Source organism: Cinclus cinclus, chromosome 2 (genome assembly GCF_963662255.1).
Source record: "Cinclus cinclus chromosome 2, bCinCin1.1, whole genome shotgun sequence".
NCBI classification, from domain to species: domain Eukaryota; kingdom Metazoa; phylum Chordata; class Aves; order Passeriformes; family Cinclidae; genus Cinclus; species Cinclus cinclus.
This window is the reverse complement of record NC_085047.1, coordinates 39,137,236-39,163,666: the sequence shown is the minus strand read 5'-3', so window position 1 is coordinate 39,163,666 and position 26,431 is coordinate 39,137,236. Positions and strand designations below refer to the sequence as shown.

Here is a 26,431-nt window from a genome sequence, read left to right as displayed (position 1 = left end):
TTAAATATGCCATTGCTCTCTGACAGCGTAACAGGGTTAGAAAGAAAGGGTCAGTACTACTGCTGCTACTTTCTTTTGCGGAGAAACTGACAGCAGCTCGGAGAGCAGCAGCAGAGTATTGCCTAGAAAATGGTTTGGGGGCTTCAGGGCGTAGTAATTATCACTATTAAGCAGTGCAGCACTTTTTTATTTTTTCAGGGGCAGCACCTAGATGGTGGGCAGGCCCCCACTCCACCCACTGACCATGACCACAGAGTCGCCGACGGCCGCGTCCTCGCTGACGACGGCGCTGTAGACAGCCTGGCTGAAGGCGGGCGCGTTGTCGTTGACGTCCGTCACGTTCACGTTCACCGTCGTAACCGCGCTCAGCGCTGGGCTGCCTCCGTCCTTCGCTTCCACTACCAGGTAGAAGTCCTTGCACGACTCAAAATCCAAAGCTTCAAAAATGGAAATCACTCCTTTGAAGCAAAGGAGGGAATGTCAACAGCCAGCAAAAAATAAATAATGCCACAGAGTAAGGGATTTGACTGTAGTAAACAGTACAGCATGCTATTTATCACCGTGGCACACATACAACATTAACTGTAAGACTGCCCAATCCAATAAAAATGTTTATTCAGGTTTCTACTGCTGTCGTTTGATTAAAGAATGATGCCAATTGCACTTGGGCTGCCTCTGCAGAAAGGACCTTTACAAGGCATGAGGCAATGAATGGTTCCTCATGAAAATAGCTTTCATTATGTCAGTATCATGGATGAATAAGTGGGGGCCATATCCACCCATTTACCATCTCATCCACAGAGCCACTGGGAGAACTGGATGCCAACTCTGGAAATAAGCCCTGACAAGTCAACAGAAATTCACTCCCACACAATTAACTTCTCATGAATTATATACAAATGAATAGGATATGAATACCTCTGAGAAATCAGTTGTCAATCATTTAAGTGATTAAACAGAGACTTCCCCACTCAAATAGGTTTATAAATCTTGTGTTACTTCATCACACAGCCAAAATTAGGATTCTCTGTAACTTGATTCACTCCATGCACCCAGACTCCCTCTAGGATAGAAATGATCTGATTTCTAGTGTTCTTATAAACTTCCTACAATATCAGTTTCCTAACCTTCTCAGGAAATGTATTTCAGGACCTCATTACAGTTAGGAATTTCTTCCTATCATTTAACCAAAGTAATCCGAATGTAATTTAAGCCTATTCACAACTTCTTCTCTTATAACTGGGAATGGAGTCCATTTTATTCCCCTCTTCTTCACAGGTACTTTCTACAGGCATGAAAATTAACAGCATGTCTTCTCTCTTCTAGCTAAAACAACCTTAATTCCTTCAGTCTTTCCTGGTAAGTCACATTTTACAGACATCAGATCATTCCTCTTAATCTTGTCTGGGCTCTCTCCAAACGATTTCCACCTTTCAGCATGACTTGTGGAAAGCAGGAGCCCTGAAGAGAAGCTTCCAAGTGGCTATCAGAGAGCTCCCACTGATAAATGGTGTGAAGGACATTATTTTTCAAGCTGTGATCAGGCATGCTACATCACCACTCTGCTGTTTAGAAACTGAGCTCCTGCCTCTAAACAGATAGTAATGGAGCTGTCACACATTAATGAATAATATATAGGTTTAGTTTTGGGTTTTTTTCCTGTGAGATTAAGCTTCATTATGGGTTTTTATTGATTTATTTCCTTGGCTTCATTGTCAAATGTGAAGTTAAGTATCGCTGCCTAGGCATATTTATGTTTAAATTTTGCTAGCACTAATCAACATGATGAAGATGACAGACAACACAGTTAAGTCCCTCGCATAAGAGGCAGCAGTCCCTGCAGAGTGAAGAGCCATTTTTGCACACAATTATAGAAATGATACAATGCATAATTTTGAGATTTTTCATGTTACTGGATATTACAGTTGCACCCAAAGAAGTGCTATCTTCATCTTTTAAAATCAAGACTTCTTTGCTCTCAGACTCTGGTAGCAGATTTGTACTTGTCATCCTGAATGCTATGAGAAGAAGGGGATCCACTACAGGAAGCACAGAAGAAATAGCTTACAGTTGATAGAACAAAACCTCAGTGAGGATAAAGAATCCCACTAAGGAAATTCAAATCAAAGAAAATGCACCATTTACACCAAATATAATACCTTTGCTTGGTATTTCTTATAGGGAAGCAGTGGTGTACTTCTAAAATTTTTGATGTATAACCAAAAAGACCTCAACGCAAGCTATGGCTGAAGTGAAAAAGACAAATCTGAAAAACCTAAGTTAGGGAAGCTGCATAAAGCTACCTAAATGGCAATCACATATTAGGACTGAATTGGTCCTAACAGGTCCTGGTAGCACTGGTTGATGCTTTCTAAGGGACAGATAGTTGAGGCTGTACTCAGCTGGTAAGCAAGTAAACACTGCAAGTGTTTAGAAGTGTTTTGCATCGTTTGGCTAATATGCTGTCACATCTATATTGGTTTTAAAAGACTTACTAATGGAGAAAAGTATTCTCCACTTGAGTTGGGGCAGCCATGTGTGACCGTAATTGACATCACTCTCCAACCTAAAATTGCTTTTTAACTGTGCAGTTAATTATACAATGACAAGCTGCGAGCCTCTGGCCTTGGAAGTTTTTTGGTCCAAGAGCCTTCCCCAAAGCATTCATGTTTTTCTGATGCTTTAATTTAGCACTGCAAATAAGAGCCACTTTACAAACCTGTTTTGGAGTTAATCCTGAACTTCCCTTTCTCATTTCCTGATCTGATGAGATAGGCAATCTCAGCATTTGTACCAATGTCTTGGCTTGTAGCAAAAACAGAAAGGACCTCAGTGCCAGGTGAAGCATCTTCAGGTACTGTAACAAGATAATCTCTTCTTTCAAACACGGGTGGGTTGTCATTAATGTCTAGCACTGTAATGGTAACGGTGGCAAAGGAGGATAAGGTCAGCACAATGCTTTGATCTGAGGCCTTTACAGTGATGTTATAGGAGGACTGAAGCTCTCTATCAAGTGGATGCTCCAAAATAATGATTCCTGATGACCGGTCAACTGAGAAGAAACCATCTGCAGAGTCTGACAGGGAATAGGTGACTTTTCTGTTCACACCTGAAAGAGAAGCAAATGGGATAAAGAAAATGAGAAATAAAGAAAAGAAAAATCTCTCCCCATCTAGCGGAAACCCTAAGCAAAATGTGCTATCACACTGAGTATCTCCAGTGGGGATAGGAGTGCCTGTGGGTACAACATTGCTGAAGTCTGGGAGATCAGGACATGCTTTTCTCACATGACAAATCCCTGTGGATAAGTTAAATTCCTTCCCTCATCATGATACTTTTTTTTTAAAGATTACCTTGCAAAACTGCTGTGTATTGAAACTTGAAAGCAGAATCCAGATATGGTCCTTGCCCAGAACAGCTTATAATTGAATTAGATGAGACAAGCAGAATGCTGAAATTGGAAATGTCTCAAAGCACATCTTGAAGGAATAGAAATGTACATAAGGGGAAGATAAACCCATAGAAATACATCAGATGGCACAGAATGCACCTGTACCAGTGCTGACTTGATTCGACCGTTGAGCAGAAAAATATCATAGGATGATACCTGTTAAACAAAAGCTGCATCAAAAAACTCCTGCCAGAACATTTTAAAAAGGAAAGTCCCCTCTGTTTCCCAGCCTAAGAGTAAAAATTGAGTTGTACAAAAAATATCCCACTTTTTAAAAATCCTGCACATATTTCCCAATACAAAGCACCTATCCACCCAGCTTCTGAATATGCAGATCTATGCTAAGGTTGTTGTCATTAATAAGGGCTGAGGGGATGGTACTGACTTGGTTTCTGCACTACAGTGGGATAGCCATTTCAAGTCTAATTAAAAGTGAATGCAGATATAAGCTATTTCAACTCCCTTGATGCCAGTTGATTTTGTGATTTCGTCCTGGGTGCTTCAGTAGGAGATTATAACTAAAACAAAAAGATCCACTAAAATGGAGAGTCTGTTTTTAACATCTCTCAGTTGAGCATTTGCTGCTGTTTTTGTTAGAGAACAGACTTTACAAGCCTGACATTAATCAGATGAACAAGAGCTACCAATCCCTTCTAGGCATATTTTGTTAATTTAAAATTTGTGACAGTATTATTCTGCTTTGCAGCAGAAAAGCACTGTAGAAATGTCTGATCAAAACCAGCAAAAATCACAGTTGTTTTCTGCTTGATGTAGCAGGAGTTCAGCATCCACACAAGGGGGAGCTGGGAGACTCTTTGTTCAGTCACATACACATAAAAGCTAGAGTAACTACAAAGTCCCAGACCCTACTTGAAGGGCATTAGGAATTCCTATTTGGCTTTTCAAAGAATGAAGTTTTTATGCAGTGCTTGAGATACCAGAGTATATTTAAAAGCTTCAAATGTCTTTAAAATATGGAACAAATTAAATGGCAATATTGCAGTGAACCAGGCTGTTAGGTTTTTTTGTGTTGCTTTGGTTCAGTTTTTTAATCACAGTGGAGCCTCTCTATTCACCACGGCATCACAAATGTGAAAAATAAAATGTCCCACCTTCAGCAAAACAGCAATGAAGTCAAGGAAGTGACTCCTGTCCTACAGATGAGGAACTGAGCTCAGCCCACGAACTCATGGGAGATTCCTTCATGTTAAAGCATGAATACCCTACAGCTGCAGGAGAGCACACTCACCCCCCTTTCCTTAGCCTCCTGATACATGCATACTCTGCCAGCTGACAGTCAACCAAACTGATAAACATTAAAAAGGAGTAAAGCCTTCTAGAAAGTGGAATGTTTTCAGAGTCTGAATGGTTGGAGGTATCTACATTTCCAGCTGGGGATGATCTTCAGCTAGACATCCTCCATGAACTTCCATTCACAAAAACAGGACAGACCTGACCATAACAATTAATGAGTTAGTAATAACAGCTGGTAATTCAGGGATGCTGGAAAATGGGATTTCTTTTCCCCCTTGATTCAGAGCATGCTGCTGAGCACCCAACCTACACATGAGTTTTAACTGTAAAACTACTTAGTATTCTGCACTGGCCACTCTTGGTGCCTGCCAGTTTCTACAGAGTATCAAACACTCCTCCTAGGCAAAGGCCCTAAAACACACACCTTTTATGTGTCTGTGACTGCAGGAGAGCCTTCTTTTGCACTCTTCTCTGGCACAAACTCCCTTTTTGATACTCACTACAGCACACCCAGGCACAAGACAGAAGACTCACATACCACAGTCCTTAAGGGCACAAACAGCTAGAAAGGAGATGGCCAATGGATGCCTTGTGCCTTGAAACACCACAAAACTTCAGCAAGTGTATCTTGCAATGGGGAATGGGGAGATAGAATTTGCTGCATGTAGCACCACGGAGGACAAGTTTGTGTACAGGAGGTAATAACCCCAATAAAGGCAATCTGACATACAATCCAGCCCCTCCTCTTGCATTCTACTTCCTAAAAGTGATGTCCATGAATTAACAAAATATTAATGATGGGTTTTTTTGTAAGGGATTACTGTTGTTCCTACAATGGAGACAGATTATGGAGTTCTGATTGCTCACTGCAATATATGGGATTTTTAGGCAGAAATGGAGACAGTAAAATCTTGAAGGTAAGTGCTTTTATTTTTCCTTCCTGGAAAATGAGAGAGAAATACAGAAATTTCAGAGAAAAGGGTTATCCTGTACCAATCTGGTATGATGAACAGTCTTATTTTTCCCATGGGACATGAAAGAAAAGCTCTTACATATCAAAGTGCCACTTTATACAAGGAGAGACAGAAGATTCAGTCAGAAGATCTGACTGGGGATACAGATACCAACTCTTGGTGGCTTTTGGCCCAAATGCCAAAAGGAGAAAAAAAAGGAGACATAAAGAGGAAGATCTTAGCTGTGTGCTGCTGTGTGCTGATCCTTTCATGGAGTGTTTTGAGGGGTGGGATTTAATACTTGCTTCTTAGGGATAAAATCAGTGAAAGACTGTGGCAGAAACAGCACCTTGAAGAAAGTGTGTTACATCAACAGATGTTTTTCACTGAGCTTTCGGACCCACGGCTGGGAGAGAAATGGGCATGAGGCAAAGGTGAGGTAGGAAGCTATTTCTACTGAAATTCAAAATACTTTAGTCCAGAGGTTACCCTCTCCTGAGAGAGAAGTGTCTCAGTGTGTGTCAACAGCATCCCTACCACAGAGGTGATGGTAGATTCTGCTATGACTATAAAGGAGATGCCTTCTGTGGAAAGGAAACAACTGCTTCAAGCCATGGCTCCTGCACTGGTAAAGAGAGCAATCCTCCCACACTGCTTGCCTACAGCTGTTGGGGGATTAATGTTTGCAAACTGTTTTGTGTCAACTCACTCACTCAAACTTCTCATATTTCTAAAGTGCCAATCATGAACATGACCTATTTGAACACAGAAAGCCTTTGCAGGAATCACTGTTACAATAAGAAAATTGCAGCACATTTTTTTTTTTTAAATAAAGGAATAAGGTAGCACATTTTCTTATTTAAACCTGTATTAGCATATATGATAGAATACCGCCCTTTGCCAAATCTCTGGTGTGAAGAGCTTGTAAAACATACATTCACCTAGTACCTCAAATGCTGTTCTTCAAATAGGCTTTTACTCTTGGTTTCTTCAGTATTAAAACAAAGGGGCACACACTGAATGTTACATCATGACAACTTCCATGTCATTACTACTTTTAAAAGCATCAGGAATATATAATAACCTCACTTCATAATCAGCACTACCAATATCCTCCTTGTATAAAGCACAGAATCACAGAACCATTCAGGTTGGAAAGGACTTCTGAGATCATTGATTAGCCCAGCACTGTCGAGGCCACCACTCAACCACATCCCTGAGTGTCACATCTACACATCTTTTAAATACTTCCCAAGGTTGTAACTCAAGGTTGGCAGCCTGTTCCAGTGCTTGACAATGATTTCACAAAAGAAATTTTTCCTTCTCTCCAATCTAAACCTCCCATGGATTAACTTGATGCCATTTCCTGTTGTCCTATTGCTTGTTACTTGGGAAAAGAGTCCGACCCTCAACTCACTACAACCTTCTTTTAAGTTGTTGTAGAGAGAAAAGGTCCCCCCTGAGCCTCCTTTTCTCCAGGCTAAACACCCCCTAGCTCCCTCAGCTGTTCCCCATCAGTTTTGTGCTCCAGACCCTTCCCCAGCTCTGTTGCCTTCTCTGGACTCGCTCCAGCCCCTCAGTGTCTTTCCTGCAGTGAGGGCCCCAGAACTGAACACAGGATTTGAGGTTCAACTCAACTGAAAATGGTGGAGTTACAACACATTTTGATCCAGATTGACACCAATTAAAAAGGGCTGAGCCAATAGGCACAATAGGCACAATCTACATATGACAGTAAGTTTCTGCAGTGGGCAATACCTTTATGCATCACACATAAAGTAAAAGTTAGTCATCCTAGAAACCACACATACTGTTTCTTGTTTCTGTTTTCATCTGTCACCCTGAACTCATTATTTAATGTGTTTCCCCAAGTACAGCTCGACCACTCATTTTTGTTTATGTCTGAAAAATTACTATTAACTTTTGTTATCTGCTCATTTTCATCTTGAAAACCAATGAAAATAAAAGTAATGGCAAGTATTAAAAATAAACAAACAAGATGTAGATCAGAAAGCAGGCTGAAAAAAATATATTTTTTGGTTTAGCAATGGTTGCAAATATACAAAGCAAGCTATCTGATTATTGTGCTTCCTCTTGCCTCTTTTGTGGTGTGATTATTAATACTGGTATGTATCTATGATTTTTCCTGACTACCCAAATGTTAACCACAAGGCCAATTACTATAAAAGTCCACAATTTTGTTAGCAGCAAACAAGACAAAAGATGAATTCTAAACCAGATTTTATAGTACTCTATTCCATCATTTTGAGATGAAAGAAAAATCTTGCCAGAAGTACCTTGTTGAACAGTAGAATATATAGCCCCAGAGGGAAAATTTCAAGTGATTTTTACAACTTAACAGAAAACTTTGCTGAGTTCAATCCATAACACTGCTACCAAGACAGTCTTTCACTGTTTTTCCCTTTTCTGAGGGAAAAAAATAGCCCTAACCCCAAAGGCACTTATTCACACCACTGCTCCAATGGAGTCAGGGCACCATGGGATGAGCGCAGGGGAGAGCTGAAGATAATCAGCCCCTTACTGAAGGGAAATACTTGACAGAAATGGGAGGTATAAACTGTTAGCAGTATGGGACCATCCATGGGTGTCTAAAACCCTGCTTTACATTCCAGCTGGGGCAGGTGTTGTCTTTTTCGGTAGGAAGTTGAGATCTGGATAGTTGGCTCACCCTCCATCTCTTTCCTGCTAAGGATTTACATATTTCTGGGTGCTGGCTTATATCACTGAACATATATACTTGTTTTCTTCAGTACTTCTGAGTTAATTTTTCTGAAGTCAGGATTTTGGAGATACCTGATTTAGGGTCATACACTGCAGCTAGGAACATAGGGTAATATAACTGGAAGCAGTGGAATGCACAGAGAGAGAGAGAGAGAGAGAGAGAGAGAGAGAGAGAGAGAGATAAAAAACATAAATACATATTTATAAGCATGAAGAGAACCATTAAGATAGAAAAACACCTCTAAGATCATTGAGTCCAACTGTTACCCCAGGTCCGAACCATGTCCTCAAGCAGCACATCCATGCATGCTTTAAACATTTCCAGGAGTAGTACTTACACCCTGGACAGCCTATTCCAATGCCTGTGAATAAATTTTTTTCCTAATATCCTATTTAAACCTTTCCTGGGACAACATGAGGCCATTTCCTCTCATCCTTTCATTTGCTACCTGGGAGATGAGACCAACCCCCACCTCATTTCAATCTCCTTTTAGATTATTATTAAGAAGGTCCCCTCTCAGTCTCCTTTTCTTCAGGATAAACCCCATCTCCTTCAGCCTCTCTTCATCAGACAGGTGCTCAAATAGTTTGTAAATTATATTTTATATATGGATGTGTATATATAGAGACTATTCATATACATATATCTTTAAGTGATCCAGTTTAAAGACAGGATTTATTCACTCAACATAATCCAAGAGATACAACTCTCCTTTGTCTAGTTCTTTGCCTCAGTGTTGTTAACAATGTCTTGGAAATCTTAAAAAGTGAAGAAACTACTAGAAATGAGGAAGTGCAAAGAGATCCAGAATCTTGAGAGGTCTTCTAATTTATCCCTGCACAAAGACAAGATGGATTCAATTTATCCCCAAACAGAGGTCTATCCTTTGATCAGGAACTTGCATAACCTCCTTGAATAACACCCCAGTGCCTCACTTTTCTTACAACTAAAAAACTTGTTCTGACTTTTTGCTGAGATTGAATAAAATTAATAAAAGACAAGCAGGGGAAATAAAAAGAACAAGGGTCAACTTCTTTCCTCAGAGCTACTTATCTGATAGCTGAAGACTGTTATATTTTATCATCTCATCTCTTTTCTCCTTGGCAGACCCTCTCAACTGTTTCAATATTTCCTGACCTTTCTTCCAGACCTGTGATCTCTTTTGTCAATCTCCTACATCTTCCTTGAAGATGTAGCCCACATCTTCTTGGAAGTGCTGTACCCAAAACAACACAACCTTTCAGGTCAGGATTTGCCAACACCAAACAAACAAAAAGAACTACTTTTTTTTCCAGCATTACTCTGCTTTACCCATCTCATTAAAATATTTTCCTTTTTACACCAGTATGAAAGTGCAAATACCTTCAGCCCATGGGTCACAGTAATACAGCTGCACCTCTGCAGTTCTGCTGCCCAGGCAGTCACCACCTAGACGATAGCAGTGCACTTGGTTTTCTTGCCTAAACACGAGACATCACATTTATCTTGATGACTTGCACTGGGTTTTTCCATACCACTTTTCCAGCTGTTAAATACCACAAGTGCAGCTTCAACACTATCCACGGTAACTTGCAGCACCACTCTGCTTTCTGACATTTAGCAATGCAGTCCATATGCCTACTTATGTATTCAGAAATCCAAATAGCAGTGCTGTACCCAGTACCTTTCTTTACTTACCCCTCCAGTATAATGGTTACTACAAACTCCCCTGAGAGCAGTTTGGTGCAGACCATGTTTCCCTGGCTCACACATAAAAACATGGTGTACAGCACAGTGCCATAAAACTCATTAAACTGAAGCCATAGCACCCATAATATTTATTTCAATATGGCCTTCTCACATGTTGCAGAAGGAAATGAGATTGGTTTGATGACTTCCAGGTCCTGAAGACAGACAAGCTTTTAGTCATCTTGATACACACATCTCATTATTTTAATGCAAGGAGAGTTACTGCATTCCCCTGACTACTCCTGAAGCTTTAAAAAAATGGCCCTCTGAGGGATTCAACAGGGTCATGCTGAATGTTTTGATAGTTTTCAAAATCCCCAAATACCTTGTTTATTTACCTCCTAACAGTAAGTCAAGTCTAAACTCCTAAGAGCCTGACTATTATTTTTTTATTTGGCAATTTTTCAGGGGTCAGTGTGCTGTATCTCTGCATTCCTGTTAGTGCTTCTGCCTTTCCTAGGAAGGCAGAATCTAGGGTTTCTCCTGAACAGCTCACAGAGAGAATTTGGACCTGCAAATGTCCATAGGACTGGCCAGACAAGTGGGGAATGTGGGGCATTGCCCTTCCATTCTCCTTAAAGAAGACTGGAGAGAAGTCTAAATGGTAATGACACTTTTCCAGGAAAAAGGAGTACAAGGGTACTTCATCATGGACTATTGCTATTCATTGAAGACTACTGCTATATGGAGGAACAGAACCCAGAAACACATCACCCACAAGGCTATAGAGCAATGCTCACTCATGCATTTTGTTTCATGCTCTGTTTATTTTTTTGGTTGGTTGGCTTTTTTTTGTTTGGTTTTTTTTTTTTGGTTTTTTTTTTGTTTTTGTTTTTTTTGGTCTTTTGGTTGACTGGCTGGCTTTTTTTTTTCTTCCATTGCTGGTTCCTGAATTCTTTCTGAAAACAGCTTCAGTGATAGTGGACAGGCCTCCCTACTTCAACTATACCTCTTATGCAATGTTGTTTTGGATTGCTAGAGTAAAAGGAATTAATAATTCATGTCTCTTTCATATCCTGCATTACAGCCTTAACCCAGGTACTATTTTAAAAGTCTGTGAGGCAATGATGTGGCTGAAGATATAGGAAGCACCATGTATATTTTAAAGAGAATGAGTCATCCTCTGTAAAATATCTTGTAATATTTATTTTACAAAAACTCAAGACAATACCCAGAAATGCCATCTAGCTGGGCTCATTCCCAAAGTTAACTATTTATTAGCTGCTGAGTTTTAGTAAATCTTCTGTCCTATTATCTCTACTATTCTTTTATTCATGTTTTGATCCCTGCTTTCATTGTTTTCAGATCCTAAATACTCCAGAAATTTCTAGGTCCATTTTAAGGGACATGACCAACATTAACAAACATGCAAAGCAGAGGCTTGCTGTGTACTGGTTTTGCCAGAAAATACCAAAATCAGTATCTACTTCAGCATTTTCATTATTTTGTAACTCACCATTACATTTGATTCAGAGTGCTGCTCTCCAATCAAGCTGTGACTGTCTTAAACTTCTGTCTGACACTCCTGCAATCTCACCTGGCAGCACTTCACACTTCCCCAAGTCTAGCTGTGAGGCAGCTCTGACTCAACAGGCTCAGCTGCCCTAATTCCTTCAAGAGTAAAGCCCACCACTGATGAGGCTGAAGCCTGTACTCTAGTTCCACGCATGTATTATTGCAAGTAGTGACCCAATGAATAGCCTGAGGGATTTTTTTCCATGCTGGGCTCACCAGCATTCTGATGCCACTTTCTAAAAACCAGTGATAAACCTCAGAGAACCATCTATATTCCTTGGTTGCTACTTCTGACAGGTATTTCAACCTCTGTCAGTTATTTAATTTTTACTGTTTTAGTAGTTTCTTCTCTTTTTCGCATTGACACAAAGAGAGGACAGGAAGAAAAAGAAAAAATATGCTTGAATCCCCATTCTCTTGGAGGTAGTTACATACTAAACTGGACTGGCTGAAACCTGAAGGAGAAGTCATATTACCATTCTTCCCCAGTAAAGAAACTGATTATTTCCTGTGGAGGTGCCTTGTGAGCACACATGGTAAGGGTTTGGGTTTGGGCTTTTTTTGACAAAGCAAGCCTTTATTGAAACATCAAAATCAGTGAGGTCAAACCTTGCAGGAAAAATGTAATTTTCGGACACAGATTTCTTTGAAATTCAACATAAATTTTTTCATCAGAACCTGAAAAAAATGGCATTCCTTTCCCCAGTTTGCCAGTTCCCCTATCAATTCTTGCTGGAGAAGTTTGGGTTTAGGAAGCAGATGTCTTCTACTAAGAAGGTCAAACAACTTCCCCCAGAAGGGCTGAGTCTCTTCTGCTGCAGCTCTTCCACTTTGAGTGAAAAGGTGAAAAATTAGCTCCCCACACCAAGAATCAGACTGATTAGAGACTTGATTGATTTAAACTCTCCAGATTAAACACAAATGCACTAATCAGCTGACAAAAGAATCCTTCTCATAAATCCTGGTCCAAATGATATTTAACTCTATAAATCTGCTTAAAGAACACAATCAAATTCAAGCACAATTAACTCATACAACCTGACTGTATAAACATATCTGCGGGAAAGTCTCAAATCTTATTCTGGCATCCTGAATTAGGCTTTCAACACCAATGTTTTCTCTCACATCCACCCAAGTACTGAAGCTTCAAATACTAGGAACAAAGAACAGAAATCCAGGCTCATCATTCAAATCTACTGACTCCAAAACTAGCTGGCTTTTTTTTTCCCAGAACTGATGAATTAACCTTAGGCCATTCTGATTGTGAGACAACAAGCCCTGCAGAAGCTGGGACACATCTGAAACTCTGGGCAACCTATGCACAAAAGTGAGAAAACGCTTTGAATAAGGTAGCACGCTGCATATTGTTTTTCTGGTTGCATTAGGCAATGCTATTAAATCTGCTTTAAGATATGGGAGGGTATTTCCTGAAATTACACTTCCTTTCATATACAACAGATCACGGTGAGGATGTTACACTTTTTTCTGTATCCACAATTCAGGTCTCTGGTTATTCCCAGAGGATCTCCAGGGTGCTCATGCTGCACAGTACTCAAGCCTTGGAGGACAGCACTCCCTGTCCTTGGAGGTAGCCAAAAGTCATCTGGACTGAGTCCTAGGTAACCTGCTGTAAGTGTCACTGCTTGAGCAGGGTGTTTGCACAAAATCCCTGCTATTCAAGGAAGAAGCAGATCAGTCTCATCAGTGACTCTTAGAAGCCCCCAGATTTGCCTTCCCAAACCAAAACATGGATACCAGATGGCTCCTAGCAGCATGTATGCTACCACATCTCCTGGATGCTGCACTGGCATGGCCCTGGGCTGGCGAAGTGCTGTGGAGGTGAGGGGCAGCTGAGCACAGAGCAGGGCAGTCTGCACACTGCTGAACTCTGCAAACAAATAAAGGCCACTCCTGCCAATTTTTTACCTACATGCCTGTGTTTTCCTGCACGTTGGCTGCATGCAATAGAAGGTGCTGGCTCAAAGTCCATGTGTACTGGCTGGTAGTGCAGGGAACAGGGATGATCTGCCACAGCTTTAAACATCAGGTAATGGAGAGAGAGGCTGGAAGGCAGCAGTGGCAGGCAAGACAGAGCTGCTTGGCAAGGCTATTACCATTTTGAGCAAAATTAGAATCTCATATTCATCATAAACCAAGAAAAAAATCAATTGGTCAGTGAAATCACTAAACTGACTACAGATCTGGATGGCTGATGCCCCAGTAGTGATGAAGGAAGTCGGATCCATCCTGCAGAAGGATGGATAATGCACTGTTCATTTTTAGTACAGTAAGTGCTCCTGCCTTTGGTAGACTACACCATCAATCATCATGGAAACAGGCCTCAGCACAGAGGTCATTCACAAAACACAGAATCTGCAAGTGAGGCAGGATTTAACCATCGCTTAAAGCACTACTGAGCTTGGATGATGCTGTCATTCATTCTTGTGCTGTGTGAGCGAGGCCACAACACTCTGTGCATGCAGAAAACATGAGCAGCACTGGAAATGAGTATGTGCCTGCACCTCAGCTTTGGGCTCCATGTTTATTCTGAAGTTTATACATTTTTTTACATCATACTTGCCACAAATTTCCATGTGGGTTTCTTCAGAGTTGCTGCCCTTGCATGAACCTAATTCTTTTGAAACAGGCTGATGTTGCAGTTGTGTGATGGGTTTGCTCAGGTAATTACACCTCAGCATTCATTCCAGCTCTTCTTGTGCCTTAAATTGAACAAAATGGAGTAATCTGGCACTTTGCTTTGGAGACAGTGGGAGGTAAAAAATTCACAGCTTTCTGTGAACCTCTTGAAAAACATAGAACCAGCATTTTGCTTTCATTTCTTAGTTTGAACATTTCCAAACCTACTGGTGGTGAATAAGTAGCAAATACCATACTGTGGAAATATTAAAAATTTCCAGTTGCAGCAGTATAGGAGAAAGAATTGTTTTCAATTAAAACTACTAAAACATCCTAACAAATAGACTTATGTATATTCTTTCTCCCTCAGGAGATCATGTAGTTTAAGATCCCCAGCTGTATGTAGAGGTTATGGAAAATTAATTTGTGCCCTACTAAACAGTTAAAACTGTTTTCTTGTGTTGAATACTGTGAAGAAGGATCACAGTTCTCCCTCACTATGTCCAGCTGGTACAGATAGTTTCTAAGTATTGATACAAATTAGAAATACATTAAACAGCAATTTATGATCCAGTCCTATAATTTCACAGAATATTATGACATCAGGAATTTCAACAGATGTCAAAGGCACAAGGCAGATATAACACTATTCTTCTCTTAACTGAAAATTGTCTGAACAGTGTCTGAACACAGTATTCTCAGGATTCTGTTTAATTGTGTTTAGCTGTGAACCACAAAGGGATTTCTCTCAAGTTTTCTCTCAATGGCTTCAATAATCATGTTCCTGTCCTTACAGTACATGGCCTTCAAGCCCAAAGCAGAGCAGGCAAATTTTAAGACTGATCACAAGATGTTTCCTGAATATTAAAAATTTATTTGTATGATGAGTACTGCCTCCACTGATGTTTCCAGGATAACACTTCAGAAAGCCTTAGACGAATATCACAACCCATCAGGAATATCAATAATACATTTTTTTCTCTCATGGGAACATTACACTACCTGAACTCATTCATTATCTAGCAATAGGGAATCAGTGATTTAGTAGGGACTAACGGAACAGTAATTAGAAGAAAATCCAGTTTTAGAGGCTTTTTAGTCATTTACTTAAGACACAGTGAATAGTTTGATTTTCACGTCTAAGCATTAAGGAAGTACATAGCCCCTTCTCATTCAACATATCCATCCCTCCCTTTAACATCTCTAGTTTCAGTAGGAAGGTAGAGCAACTAGCTCACGATTTGTGGTTTTTCTTTTTCATTGTTAACCATCTTATTATGTAAAGCTGGTGCTAGCAAGAACTTTTCTTGACAACTTTTTATTCCAATTGTGTCCCCCCTCTCCTTGAATGTCATCCCACCTACAAGAAAAATGGTAATTAATACAACAGTGGAAAATAACAACAGTGTCTCTCCAGACGGTTCACTAGTTTACTGGCAATAATTGGCTCTTCACTGCAGGACAGTATCATAATTTTAATTGTGAGTTTTCAACCATGGCATATAATGCAGCACTTCATAGACACATTAATGAATGTTTGCTGGTCCTTTATGAATTCCTGTATATCTAAACTATCAGCCTTGCAAGTAATTGAGACTTCCAGCATGTACTCTACTCAGAAAAAAAAATGATTTTTTTTTCATTGAATGAAAGATCTGCTTTTTACATGAAACTACTCAGGCTACAGTTTTACAAAACACCTCCAAAACACAGGAAGAAAAAGAAACAAAGTTATTTATTTCAGCTCAAGTGAATGACCTAAATTTTTTTCTAATATTCAGTAGGTTTTACCACTCTATTATGCAAAAAGACTCCCCTTTAAATATTTGTAATTGGGCCCACATTTCAAGTCTAAGGTCCTCATATAATAAACAGTTACACTTCCAAAGAACGTGCAGTTAAATAACCAGAACATTTATAATGTACATTCACAGTGTACAATAGTTTTATGCTAAAGTAACCAGCTGGAACAAATGGGAGCTATTGCAGTATAAAACTCTAGAAAAGCTGTGATTAATCAGGTATAGGTCCCTGTGGCATGTAACTGTATTATTTGCATAAATAGAGGCATGAGTATTCAAAATCATGGCTCAAGAAAAGAAGTGAGACTAGTGAAGGAAGAAAGCTGCAATTTAGCCCCAAAATGATTATTTTCCCCTAAACAGAGCTACTGCTGATCAAGAGACTACATGCTTCTGTGGCTGCTGCAATGCCATAATGTCAAGGTCAGACACATTTTGAGGCAAAGAAAGAGAAGAGAAAGAAATGGGGAGGATAAAGAAGGAGGAAGAGAAAATGAAGACATTTAGCAATAGAAAAGTGAATCTGCACTGTAATTCCACCAACCCACAGAATTTTCAGAAACATTATTTATTTCTTTGCAATGTTATGCACTTACCAACATCAGGATCAGTTGCTTGGACTCTTGTTAACAAAGCTTTAGTGGCTGTGTTCTCATAGACACAAGCAGTGTAGTGGTCAGATGAAAACACTGGCGGATTATCATTAACATCTTCTAAAATGAGATGGATTTCTGACTGGCAAAACCTGCCACCACCATCAGTGGCTCGGGCAACCAAGTTGTATGCAGGGATTTTCTCTCGGTCGAGAGGGGCCAAAGATTTCAGCTCACCTGAAATTATTTAAAGCAGCAGCTGTCATTATTATTGTAGCAACATCACTAATACTAGACAGCCTAAGTGTCTCAAAACCATGTGTTTCACAGAAATAGGAAAGAGAAAGCAAAACCAACATTGCTTATTCCAATGAACAGATTAAAAACTCACAGCAGCATCACTTCCCCTTCCTCTTTAGTCAATATCCGTGCAGGGATGACAAGCCATTCATGGTGGCTTTAACACCAGCCTACAGCTTTACCCATATGAACACCACCATATTTTTCTGGGTCTATCCTTCTGTCAATCTCAAAGTTTATAGACTCCTTAACACAGAAACACATCGTTTTAGCGGTACTTGCTGTAATATGACAAAAAGTAGTAATTCTAAATTAAAAGAGGGTAGATTTAGACTAGATATATGGGAAGACATTTTTTATGATTAGGGTGGTGAAACACTGGCACAGGTAGCCCTAGAAACCTTAACTGGATGGGTCTCTGATCAATATGATCTATTTGAAGATTACATATGGCAAGATGACCTTCAAAGCTCTCTTCCAGCCCAAAAATATCCTGTGGTTCTATGGTAAATCTCTGTACTAACTTGAAGTCTGCAGGGAAACAAAATAATCGATATCCACTGCTCTGGTTATAACATCCAACCTGGCCAGCAAAGATGTCTCTCTTTCTCCCTCTTGCCAGCACCATTCAAATGGTCACCCACATCTGCCAGAACTGGAACAAGTGGCTGATAGCCACGTGTAGCCTAATGATAATTAAGGAAACCAGTACCCAGATGTCGAGAGGTAAAAGCTATCCAAAAAAATTTGGTTGTCTTCTTACCATTTTCTGGATCTAAGAAAAATTTGTTGTTCCCCGAGCCATACAGAGAATAGCGGATTTCACCATTGGACCCAATGTCAGCATCTTTAGCACTGATTTTGAGAATTACTTTGTTTGGTGGGATGTCCTCAGGAAACAATGCTGTGTATGCAACCTAGAGTCAAAAACAGACATGTAAGTTATGATGTAGCAGTATTTTACAGTCTTTGAACTACGTTTTTTTTTTTTAAAAAAAACTATTTGTAGTGCATCTTTCTATACAGGAAACAATTTTCCTTTACACAACACATTCCTAGAAATTTGAATCACTGTAAAGCTTTGAGGTGTCACAGAAAAACAATGACTGTGAATAGGTCTCAATGCAATACTATTTTGAATCTTCTCAGATGCTTAATGCAATACACCATTTTGTATCTTCTGTTTATTCCACTGACACCCATGAAATGAAAATCTTGATGAGTGTGCTAACAGAAACAATTATTTTTATCACCTCATCCAGCAGTTTTGAGGGAAATACAGATTGTGATTCCCCAGAATGGTAGAGTGGCTCTCACAACAACAGTAATCCATCAGTGAGTGATAATGTAATGATGGGAATTATATGAGTATATGCATGCACTCATACACATACACACACACACATACACATACACACACACACACACACACACACACACACACACACACACACACATATATATATTAATTTTCTGTGAGCAGTACCATTAAGTAACTCTGGGTTTTATCATGTCTTTTCTTTCACACAGGCCTTTCTATTGCACTAACATCAGTTCCCTGGATTGCCTTTCCACGGAATACAAGACAGCTAGCCCTCTGAAAGCTGTGGTCAGGCCACACTGCATGCATTCCTGACAACAGGACAGCAAGCTACATTCTTCTGCTTTTTCCACTGGATGCCTGGTATCTGAAAAGTTGAGGAAAGCTAGAGTTAAACTAAATTGATGAAATTTCCACATGGCTTGTGAAGGGAGAGCACACTCTTTTTTGCAGGGGAGAAGCAGCTGCCCAGTGCCACCTCAAAATGCGTAATTTGTTGTAAAGCTAACTAAGGCCACTGTGTACAAAACTCCTTTGCAAGCTTCATGAGATTATTATCCTTCAGCCTTGGCTTCACAGGAATGCTTTGTCCTGCTTCTCTCCCAGATCACTGCAGATTCTTCACCTAAGACCATAAGGATGAAAATCAGCATTGCCTATGAACACTCTGAATACTTGCAAACAGCAAGAGACACCTGTAGGGAAAGCATCGCTCTCAACACAGCCGCCCATGGCCATGGGTGGTGTTAACTCACCTGTTCACAAACTGGATTATTATCATTAACATCAGTGACAGTCACTTCCACAGCAGCTTGGGTCACAAAGAGGCCATCTGTGGCGGTGATGTTCAGATAATAAATGTCTTGCTCTTCCCGATCCAGAGGCCTTTTAACATAAACTTTCCACTCATTCTGAACCAGTCCCAGAGCAAATTTCCCTTTGGGATTCCCTCCTGCAATAAGACAAGCAACACACAATGAGCTGCGGTGTCCCTTCAGAGCTCACATCTGGTTTAAACAAAGGGACACATCACTAAGCAGCCATCATTTCTTTCACAGCTTTGGGTGCTTCCAAACTTGCAGACTCATGAAATCTGTAATGAAATTACACTCCCTGTGTTTATCACCCCCAGAATGCCCTGTATGAAAGTGAACCAGTAACTTTCAGTGGAAAAAAAATCCATTTAGCAGAGCTGAAGATGATCTCTTGTTCAATTCCCCGTAAGGGTAATCAAATTCAAACTGTGAACAATCAATAGTCCTCTCGGGCTGGTACAATTGTCTTTCCACTTAGTCTCGGGAGAGGATGTAATACACCATAGCTCTTGTTACCAAGACAATTTCATTAGCTGTTGATTATGCAATCAAGGACTGGAAGTGGGTTCTATTAAGGAATCCTCTAATGAAAGCTGTATCATACAGCTGTGCCATTCTTGTGCTTATTAAAATTCTAGTTTTTAAAGAAGTTTACACGACACAGGAAGACACATTAGTATTAAATAGTCCTAACAAGAGGTCATTTGAGGAACAGTTAGAAGATAAGCAGTACAAATAGATCAAATGTATCCAGGAGTGAAAGCTGGTGAAAGGTGTGCAGGAGATAAAACAGAAGAGTTTTTTACCATGCCATAACACTGACACTGAACCTGGCAATGTTGCTCTTCCACATCATTCAATTGCCTGGTGACAAAAAGAAGTTGGGAGAGGGAAAGTTTTGGTCCACATCATCCTCAGGAGGAAGGAAAAGGAAGGACAAGGGAAGGACAAGGGAAGGACAAGGGAAGGGAAGGGAAGGGAAGGGAAGGGAAGGGAAGGGAAGGGAAGGGAAGGGAAGGGAAGGGAAGGGAAGGGAAGGGAAGGGAAGGGAAGGGAAGGGAAGGGAAGGGAAGGGAAGGGAAGGGAAGGGAAGGGAAGGGAAGGGAAGGACATGTAACATATAGAAGTGTGCAATAATTAAGGTGGTCACAGTTGTTAATGTTTCCAACAGTTATTTACTCTTTTATCTGAAATGGTACAGTCTCCTGCCTGGTCTATGAAGAAAACACCTTCAATCACCTTTATAATTCTGAGTCTGATCCAAACCTCATTTCAGACCAGACAGTAGAATCTTCTAAACCAGTGTTATGACTTTACTCTGCTAGTCAGCTCAGCCCCATACAACTGCTTGCTCATTTCCTCCCCAGTGGGAATGGGAGGAGAATCTGAAGGGTAAAAGTAAGAAAACTCATGCGTTGAGACAAAGACAGTTTAATGGGTAAAGCAAAAGCTCTGTGTACAAGCAAAAGAAAGAAGAATTCATGGCAGGTGTTCAGCCATCTCCAGGACAGCAGGGCTCTGTCACCCTGACAGTTACTTGGGAAGATAAATGCCATTAACTCCAAACATCTCCCCTTCCTCCTTCTTCCCTCAGCTTTTATATGCTGAGCATGCTGCCATAAGGGGTAGAATATCCGTGTGGTCAATTGAGATGAGATATCCCAACCGTGTCTCCTCCCAAATCCTTGTGCACCCCTACCCTCCTCACTGGTGGAGTGCATAAGGACCAGAAAAGGCCTTGACACTGTGTAAGCTCTGCTCAGCAGTAACTAAAACATCCCTGTGACATCACAAATCCAAATCATAGCTTCACAGCAGATTCTACTTAAAACGTAGAATCCCAAGCCAAAGCCAGTAAAGCCAACTACCCAGTCTTCTGTGCCCATCTTGGTCTGTAAAAAATACGTGCACATTTAATAATTTAGGATAGAGCACTATAGTCACAGCAAACTCATGTGCTACAGAAACTGCGTGAGGCTGTATTAAAAAGCATCATGATGCTCCACTGGCTGAACTATAATTGCAGCTAACCTGCTATGAGCTCTTTGCCCATCATATTAAGCTTTCTCCTATGGTCTCCATGCAGGAATTCAATCTTAGAACTAGGTTCCATGTTCCTCATGTTTAGAAGTGGCATAAAACTATTAAGGGAATGCTTATTTTTTGCTGGAATACGTTCAAGAATGTCAAACATGCTAGTGTACATTTGCTTACATATTAATCAAGGTTCTGACTTATCATGGGATCTGTACAAGTTGAATGGAAACACTAGGTTCTTAAACCTTCCCCTCTAGTACTTCTACTGACTGATTGCACAGGTCAGTATTTAAAAAAAAACAAAAAAATCAACCAAAAAAAACCCCAAAACAAACAAACAAACAAACAAAAACAAATACACAAACAAAAAAACACGCCAAGAAACCCCCTCAAAACAAAAACAAAAAGCAAGGCTGAATTTATTGGTGTTGGCTCTGTGGTCAGGGAATTAGTGTCTCTGATGTTACTTCTGTTGTCACAATTTCATCAGCTCTCAGGGACCTTTTTGTCAAAATAAGAACACAGAGAAGGTCTGAAGTTGAGCTTAAAACCAATCAAAAAAGTCTAATATCCATTCCATACCTTCTTGCTACAACAAAAAGCACGAAAGAGGTCACAGGCTGCAATCTATGCCTTCTTCATTAGCTACCAGTGACAAGATAGACTGGTTTCTATTTAATATGAAAACTAAGTTACTTGAGTCAGGCTGAGCAAATCTTTCTTTATAAGTCACCATTTGTGCTAGCTGTGACTGTGCCAAAAAAAGCAAGTTGTAATGAGCAGGATTTCCAGAAAATTAATCAGATAGGCATTATAATTATAAAAGGCTTTTGAATCATACAGAGCACTAAATTCATGTACCAAATACAGATATTTTCTGTTGATAGAAAACCACCCTTTTTGATCACAAAATCAAGAAGTTTTCCCACTGATTCTTATGACAGTCTGGAATAATCACCAGGGGACACATTGTTTAATCTGTTGTGTCATACAAACACACATTTCTCCTAAAGAGGGTTACACAGCGTGTTGATGTGTACTACTGGCCAGGTCTGAATACAATCCAAGGAAATGAGACTCTGTCCACTGACTTGAGTCTGAATGTGACTTCAAAGAAGGCAGACCCCTGCTGATTGACATGAAATTCCTTCCAGTCAGTTCAATGCCAGCATAAAAAAAGCTTAACTCTCCTTTATAAACAGCTTTAATCTTGTCATAGTGAGTTTAATGTTTTCAATCATTAACAAAAGTAGTCTTAAATATTCTTATTTTGCTTCATGATATTAATCAGGACTTTCCTGCATATTAGTCCTTTTGTAAAAAGAAATAATTAACTGTCCTGACCAACTAGGAAGTGATACGCTCAAGGTATAGGCATCCCATTGCTAAGAAAAGAGGAGAGGTAAAATCTAATTAAAATCAGCTGGTGGCTTTTATGGTTAGCAGTAACAGTACCTTGGAGCAATTTTAAAATCATGTTTGCTTTGTTGCCAATGGAATGGCTTTTAAATAATACCTAGGAATTTGGGGAATATATATTTAAAAATGGTCCTTGGGATCGCTTTTCCTTCCCTTTACTCCACTAGAAAAGAATCAATCTGAATGACCAAGAAACCTGTGCAATAAGCAGGAATAGTGGTTTATCTGTATGTCTTTTTCATGAGCACTTTTTGGGTTTTTTGTGTTTTTTTCTTCTTTTTTTTTGCTTCTCAGGATTGACTCTATACTTTGCTGATGGAAGGCAAAGGTGGACTATAAAGTGTAAGAGAAATAGTGAGATATAAAACTAAAAAAACACCATGAAAATATTCTCTAAAAATGGAAAGGCAAAAAAAAAAAAAAAAATCCACACTGTGGCCCAGGAAACTGTTTCCCAGTACTTATACATATGTCTTGATGCAGATCTCGTTCTGCAGTGATTAATTAACTTTTTCACTAATATATGCAAGCAGATTCAGTTTCCTAGGGGCATTCTAATTAATTAGTTTTTCACTCTGAATAATGTAGCTTTTCTAAACGGAAGCCTCCTGACTACATGTATTAATGGATTCTTTAAAATCTTTGGCAGTTTTCTTATGTTCTACTTTGAATGTCACAACAGTGAAGTGCTAGCTACAAAAAAAAAACCACTCCAGTAACTTTTTAGAAAGGCTTTGAGGCTAAAAGAATCAGCAGTATCTTTTATCTTTTGTTACTTGAAGTTTAAATAATGCTCTCCCTCCCTCCCTAGTCAGCAAACAGTACAAAGCCAAATCAAGCTCAAGTTTAAGTAAAGAAAGAAAACAGCCAGATACAAATGAAATGCAGAGACACAGTGATCCAAAATAAACAAATCCTGACACACATCATTACTAAAGCACACACAGAGGCCATTATAGCAACTAAAAGGGAATGGAAAACAAGAAGCCAACAGTATCAGTTTTCACTGCAATGTCCCCATTTGGGAGGGGGAACTGAATATTTACTAACTTACTTATTTAGCTTCTGTCTTGCATTTATGCATTTATTTAGGTACTTTCAATTCCCAGTTGGAACTCTAGGCATTTTCGTCACACAAAATCAATAGGTTTATCCTCCACTCCCAGTTTAAGACGTTGCATGTTTATTGAGCTTCTGAAATGATAAATCCAATCCTCTTAGCTTCACTACCATAAAATTGAAGAAACTTCTTCAGTGTTCTGGCAACACAAGGTCTTCCCAAACACTGAAACATCCACTTCTCCAGAATTCCAGTATCTTAAATAGATGATAAAAACTAACAGAAGCCACACCTTTGCTCACACTGGGCAATCAACCCAGCAAATAACCTACTGTGTACAATACCACTTCTTTCTTCCAGAACACAATGTCCATCTTCCTTGTGTTCAGCTGAACCAAGCTTAAAGACTATTGACTCCCTAGCTTTATGTGCCTCATGTAACCCAATTAACATCACTGAGGAACACAAAACACTTTACTGTACCAAATTCTTGGCAACTGACATTTTTCTGGTGGCTTTTTATGGTTCACCACTCTTAAATCTTGGTAATATCTGGCTGGGTGTAGCTTGGCCAGACATCAGAAGAGCCCTGGTTTTAGGCAAACTGCCTCAAATCATATAGGCAATGACATCAAATGAGCCTTCAAAAGAAAACTGTGCTTCCTAAGTGCATTTGTGTCATTTGCACTTCCTATTGATTTTCTATTAAGATTTATGTATAGTGCTTTTGCTTTGTGAACATCTCCAGCTGCTATTGAACTACAAATAACAAAGAGTAAGTGCAAAACTTTTTCCCTCAGCATCAAATGCAAATGAAGGTGGACTTTACAATGACAACTACCTGCCAGTAATCATGGAAAATAATCATAAACTGAAGGAATCCAAGCAGAATATTTATTTATCCACCCAAATGTATGTAGCCCTTTTCAATATTGACCAGAAGGCTGCAATAGGTATTTCTATTTCTCAAAAGAGCACAAAGGACTCTTCAGAGATAACACCTGCCCAGGAATGTTTAGTTCTTTTCTAAATAATGATTTCTTCTATCTGTCTTCTATGTGCTACTTTTCTTCAGATGCATTTTCACAAAATTGCTTTTGGTGAGTCCACACAACAATCTCATAATTTGTTTTCTTCTTCCTTTTTGTTAATGTATAATTTTTACTCAGAGTTTACTGTATTCACAGAAGTTTCTATGAATCAATGCCTCCAGAAAGCCACAGCTTTTGAATAATCATCAAGCTAATCTGATTCCATTAAATACTCAAGTGCACTTCCTGAGATCAACTTGAGGTAAAGTGTGAATAGACTATTTTGTGAGTGAAACCATATATTAACATGTTTTGACATTTTAATCAAAAGAACCTAATTTCTCCTTGTGCATTTCCCAAGCTCAAATGATATATTCAAAGCAAGTGGAACTTCTGACCCCATGTACTTTAGTAATTGTACAGTAAGAAAGTTTTGGGCTTTGACATCTAATGTATTCAGAAGCTAACAGAACAGCAAAATATCTGCCATATTTTGAACTGTGACAGAAGCTAAGGTACAGAATGATCCATGAGTCACATCTGACAGTTGTTATTAAAAAGCCCAGTTTTTGCTAAATTAACAGCACAGGTATGTGAAGAAAAAGCACTGCATTAACTAAAGGTGCAATTCATTGTAAGAGACGACTGCCAGACTTCACAACAAAGCCTATGATCACTAACGTATCTCTCTTATAAACCTAAGTGTTTTCATCTCACACAGTACTCTCTACACTGGGATCCCCAAACTCCTTCAAATATCCCAAAATCTCTAGTATGAGGCAGAAGTGATTTGCTTTTATATATGTGTGAACTGGGCCACCAGCAGCTAATGCACCTTGCCCGGAGCCCCTAAATCTTGACATTTACACACAGGACTGCTTTTGCCCTTCTTTCTAATGTCTTACAGTACATTACACTATAAATACATAGTCTTTGGAAATCTTTAAAGTGAATCCAAACTTTCAAGTTACAATGAATCAACAAATTTCTGGGTTGCTTTGAAAATGATGCTACCTGTGATGTGTAACACAGGCACTCTGTGGCTAACTGGATGTCACACCTCTGCCCACACCCCTTCCCACAGCCATTTTCATTTTAATAAAGGGGTAATAAATAATATAGGGGTAGGAGCCTAATAAAGGGGTAGGAGCCTTACCCTCCAGAGCAAAATACACAAACTGTTTTCCCATTAGTTAAGTAATTTTTGCCCACAGCCTGCTTCCTACATGCAGTCTTAGAGATGCTGAATCCCATCCAGTGAAAAAAAAAAAAAAGTGAATTTTTCCAATAATTTGGTTACTACTAGGTAGTTAATACTAGCACTTGAATTGCTAAGGCTGGGGGGAGTGAAAAAGTTGTTCCCTATTAAAATCTATTGGACAATGCAAGATGGAAGGAGAAAAATAACCGCAGCACCCATCACTCATAACATACTTCCACAAAAGCCAGGCTGAATCTAGAATAAAATAATGATAATAAATATTACACAACAGGAAAGAGCAACATTACCATGCTTTGAAAAATATATTAGTAAAGTAATCAAAATTTCTTTATGCTGTATATAACAATGCATGGCAGCTAACCAGTGCTTCTAAATATATTACTACTTCCCTGGCCAGAAATCTGTGCTGATAAGAAATTGCATCCCCTCACACCATAATGTAAAATTCATTTGTGCCAAACCCCTCCCCCCCCCCCCCCTTTCCTAATAGTGGTATTTCAAAACAGCTCTGGCATCTACTTTCCTATCTCAAAAGAAAAATGTTATTTCA

The 26,431-nt window shown here is 39.5% G+C and overlaps 1 protein-coding gene across 2 annotated transcripts in view; it reads right to left on the bottom strand.

The window, feature by feature from the left end:
- The window catches only part of FAT3 (FAT atypical cadherin 3), a 305,554-nt gene that overhangs the window by 45,713 nt on the left and 233,410 nt on the right, over positions 1-26,431 (bottom strand). For both annotated transcript variants that reach the window (XM_062487540.1, XM_062487541.1), the window contains exons 10-14: positions 19,053-19,249; positions 17,740-17,893; positions 16,680-16,913; positions 2,720-3,109; positions 244-458 (exon numbers count right to left, since the gene is read on the bottom strand). In XM_062487540.1, coding sequence (XP_062343524.1) covers positions 244-458; positions 2,720-3,109; positions 16,680-16,913; positions 17,740-17,893; positions 19,053-19,249 — 1,190 coding nt within the window. The remainder of the gene's footprint in view (positions 1-243; positions 459-2,719; positions 3,110-16,679; positions 16,914-17,739; positions 17,894-19,052; positions 19,250-26,431) is intronic.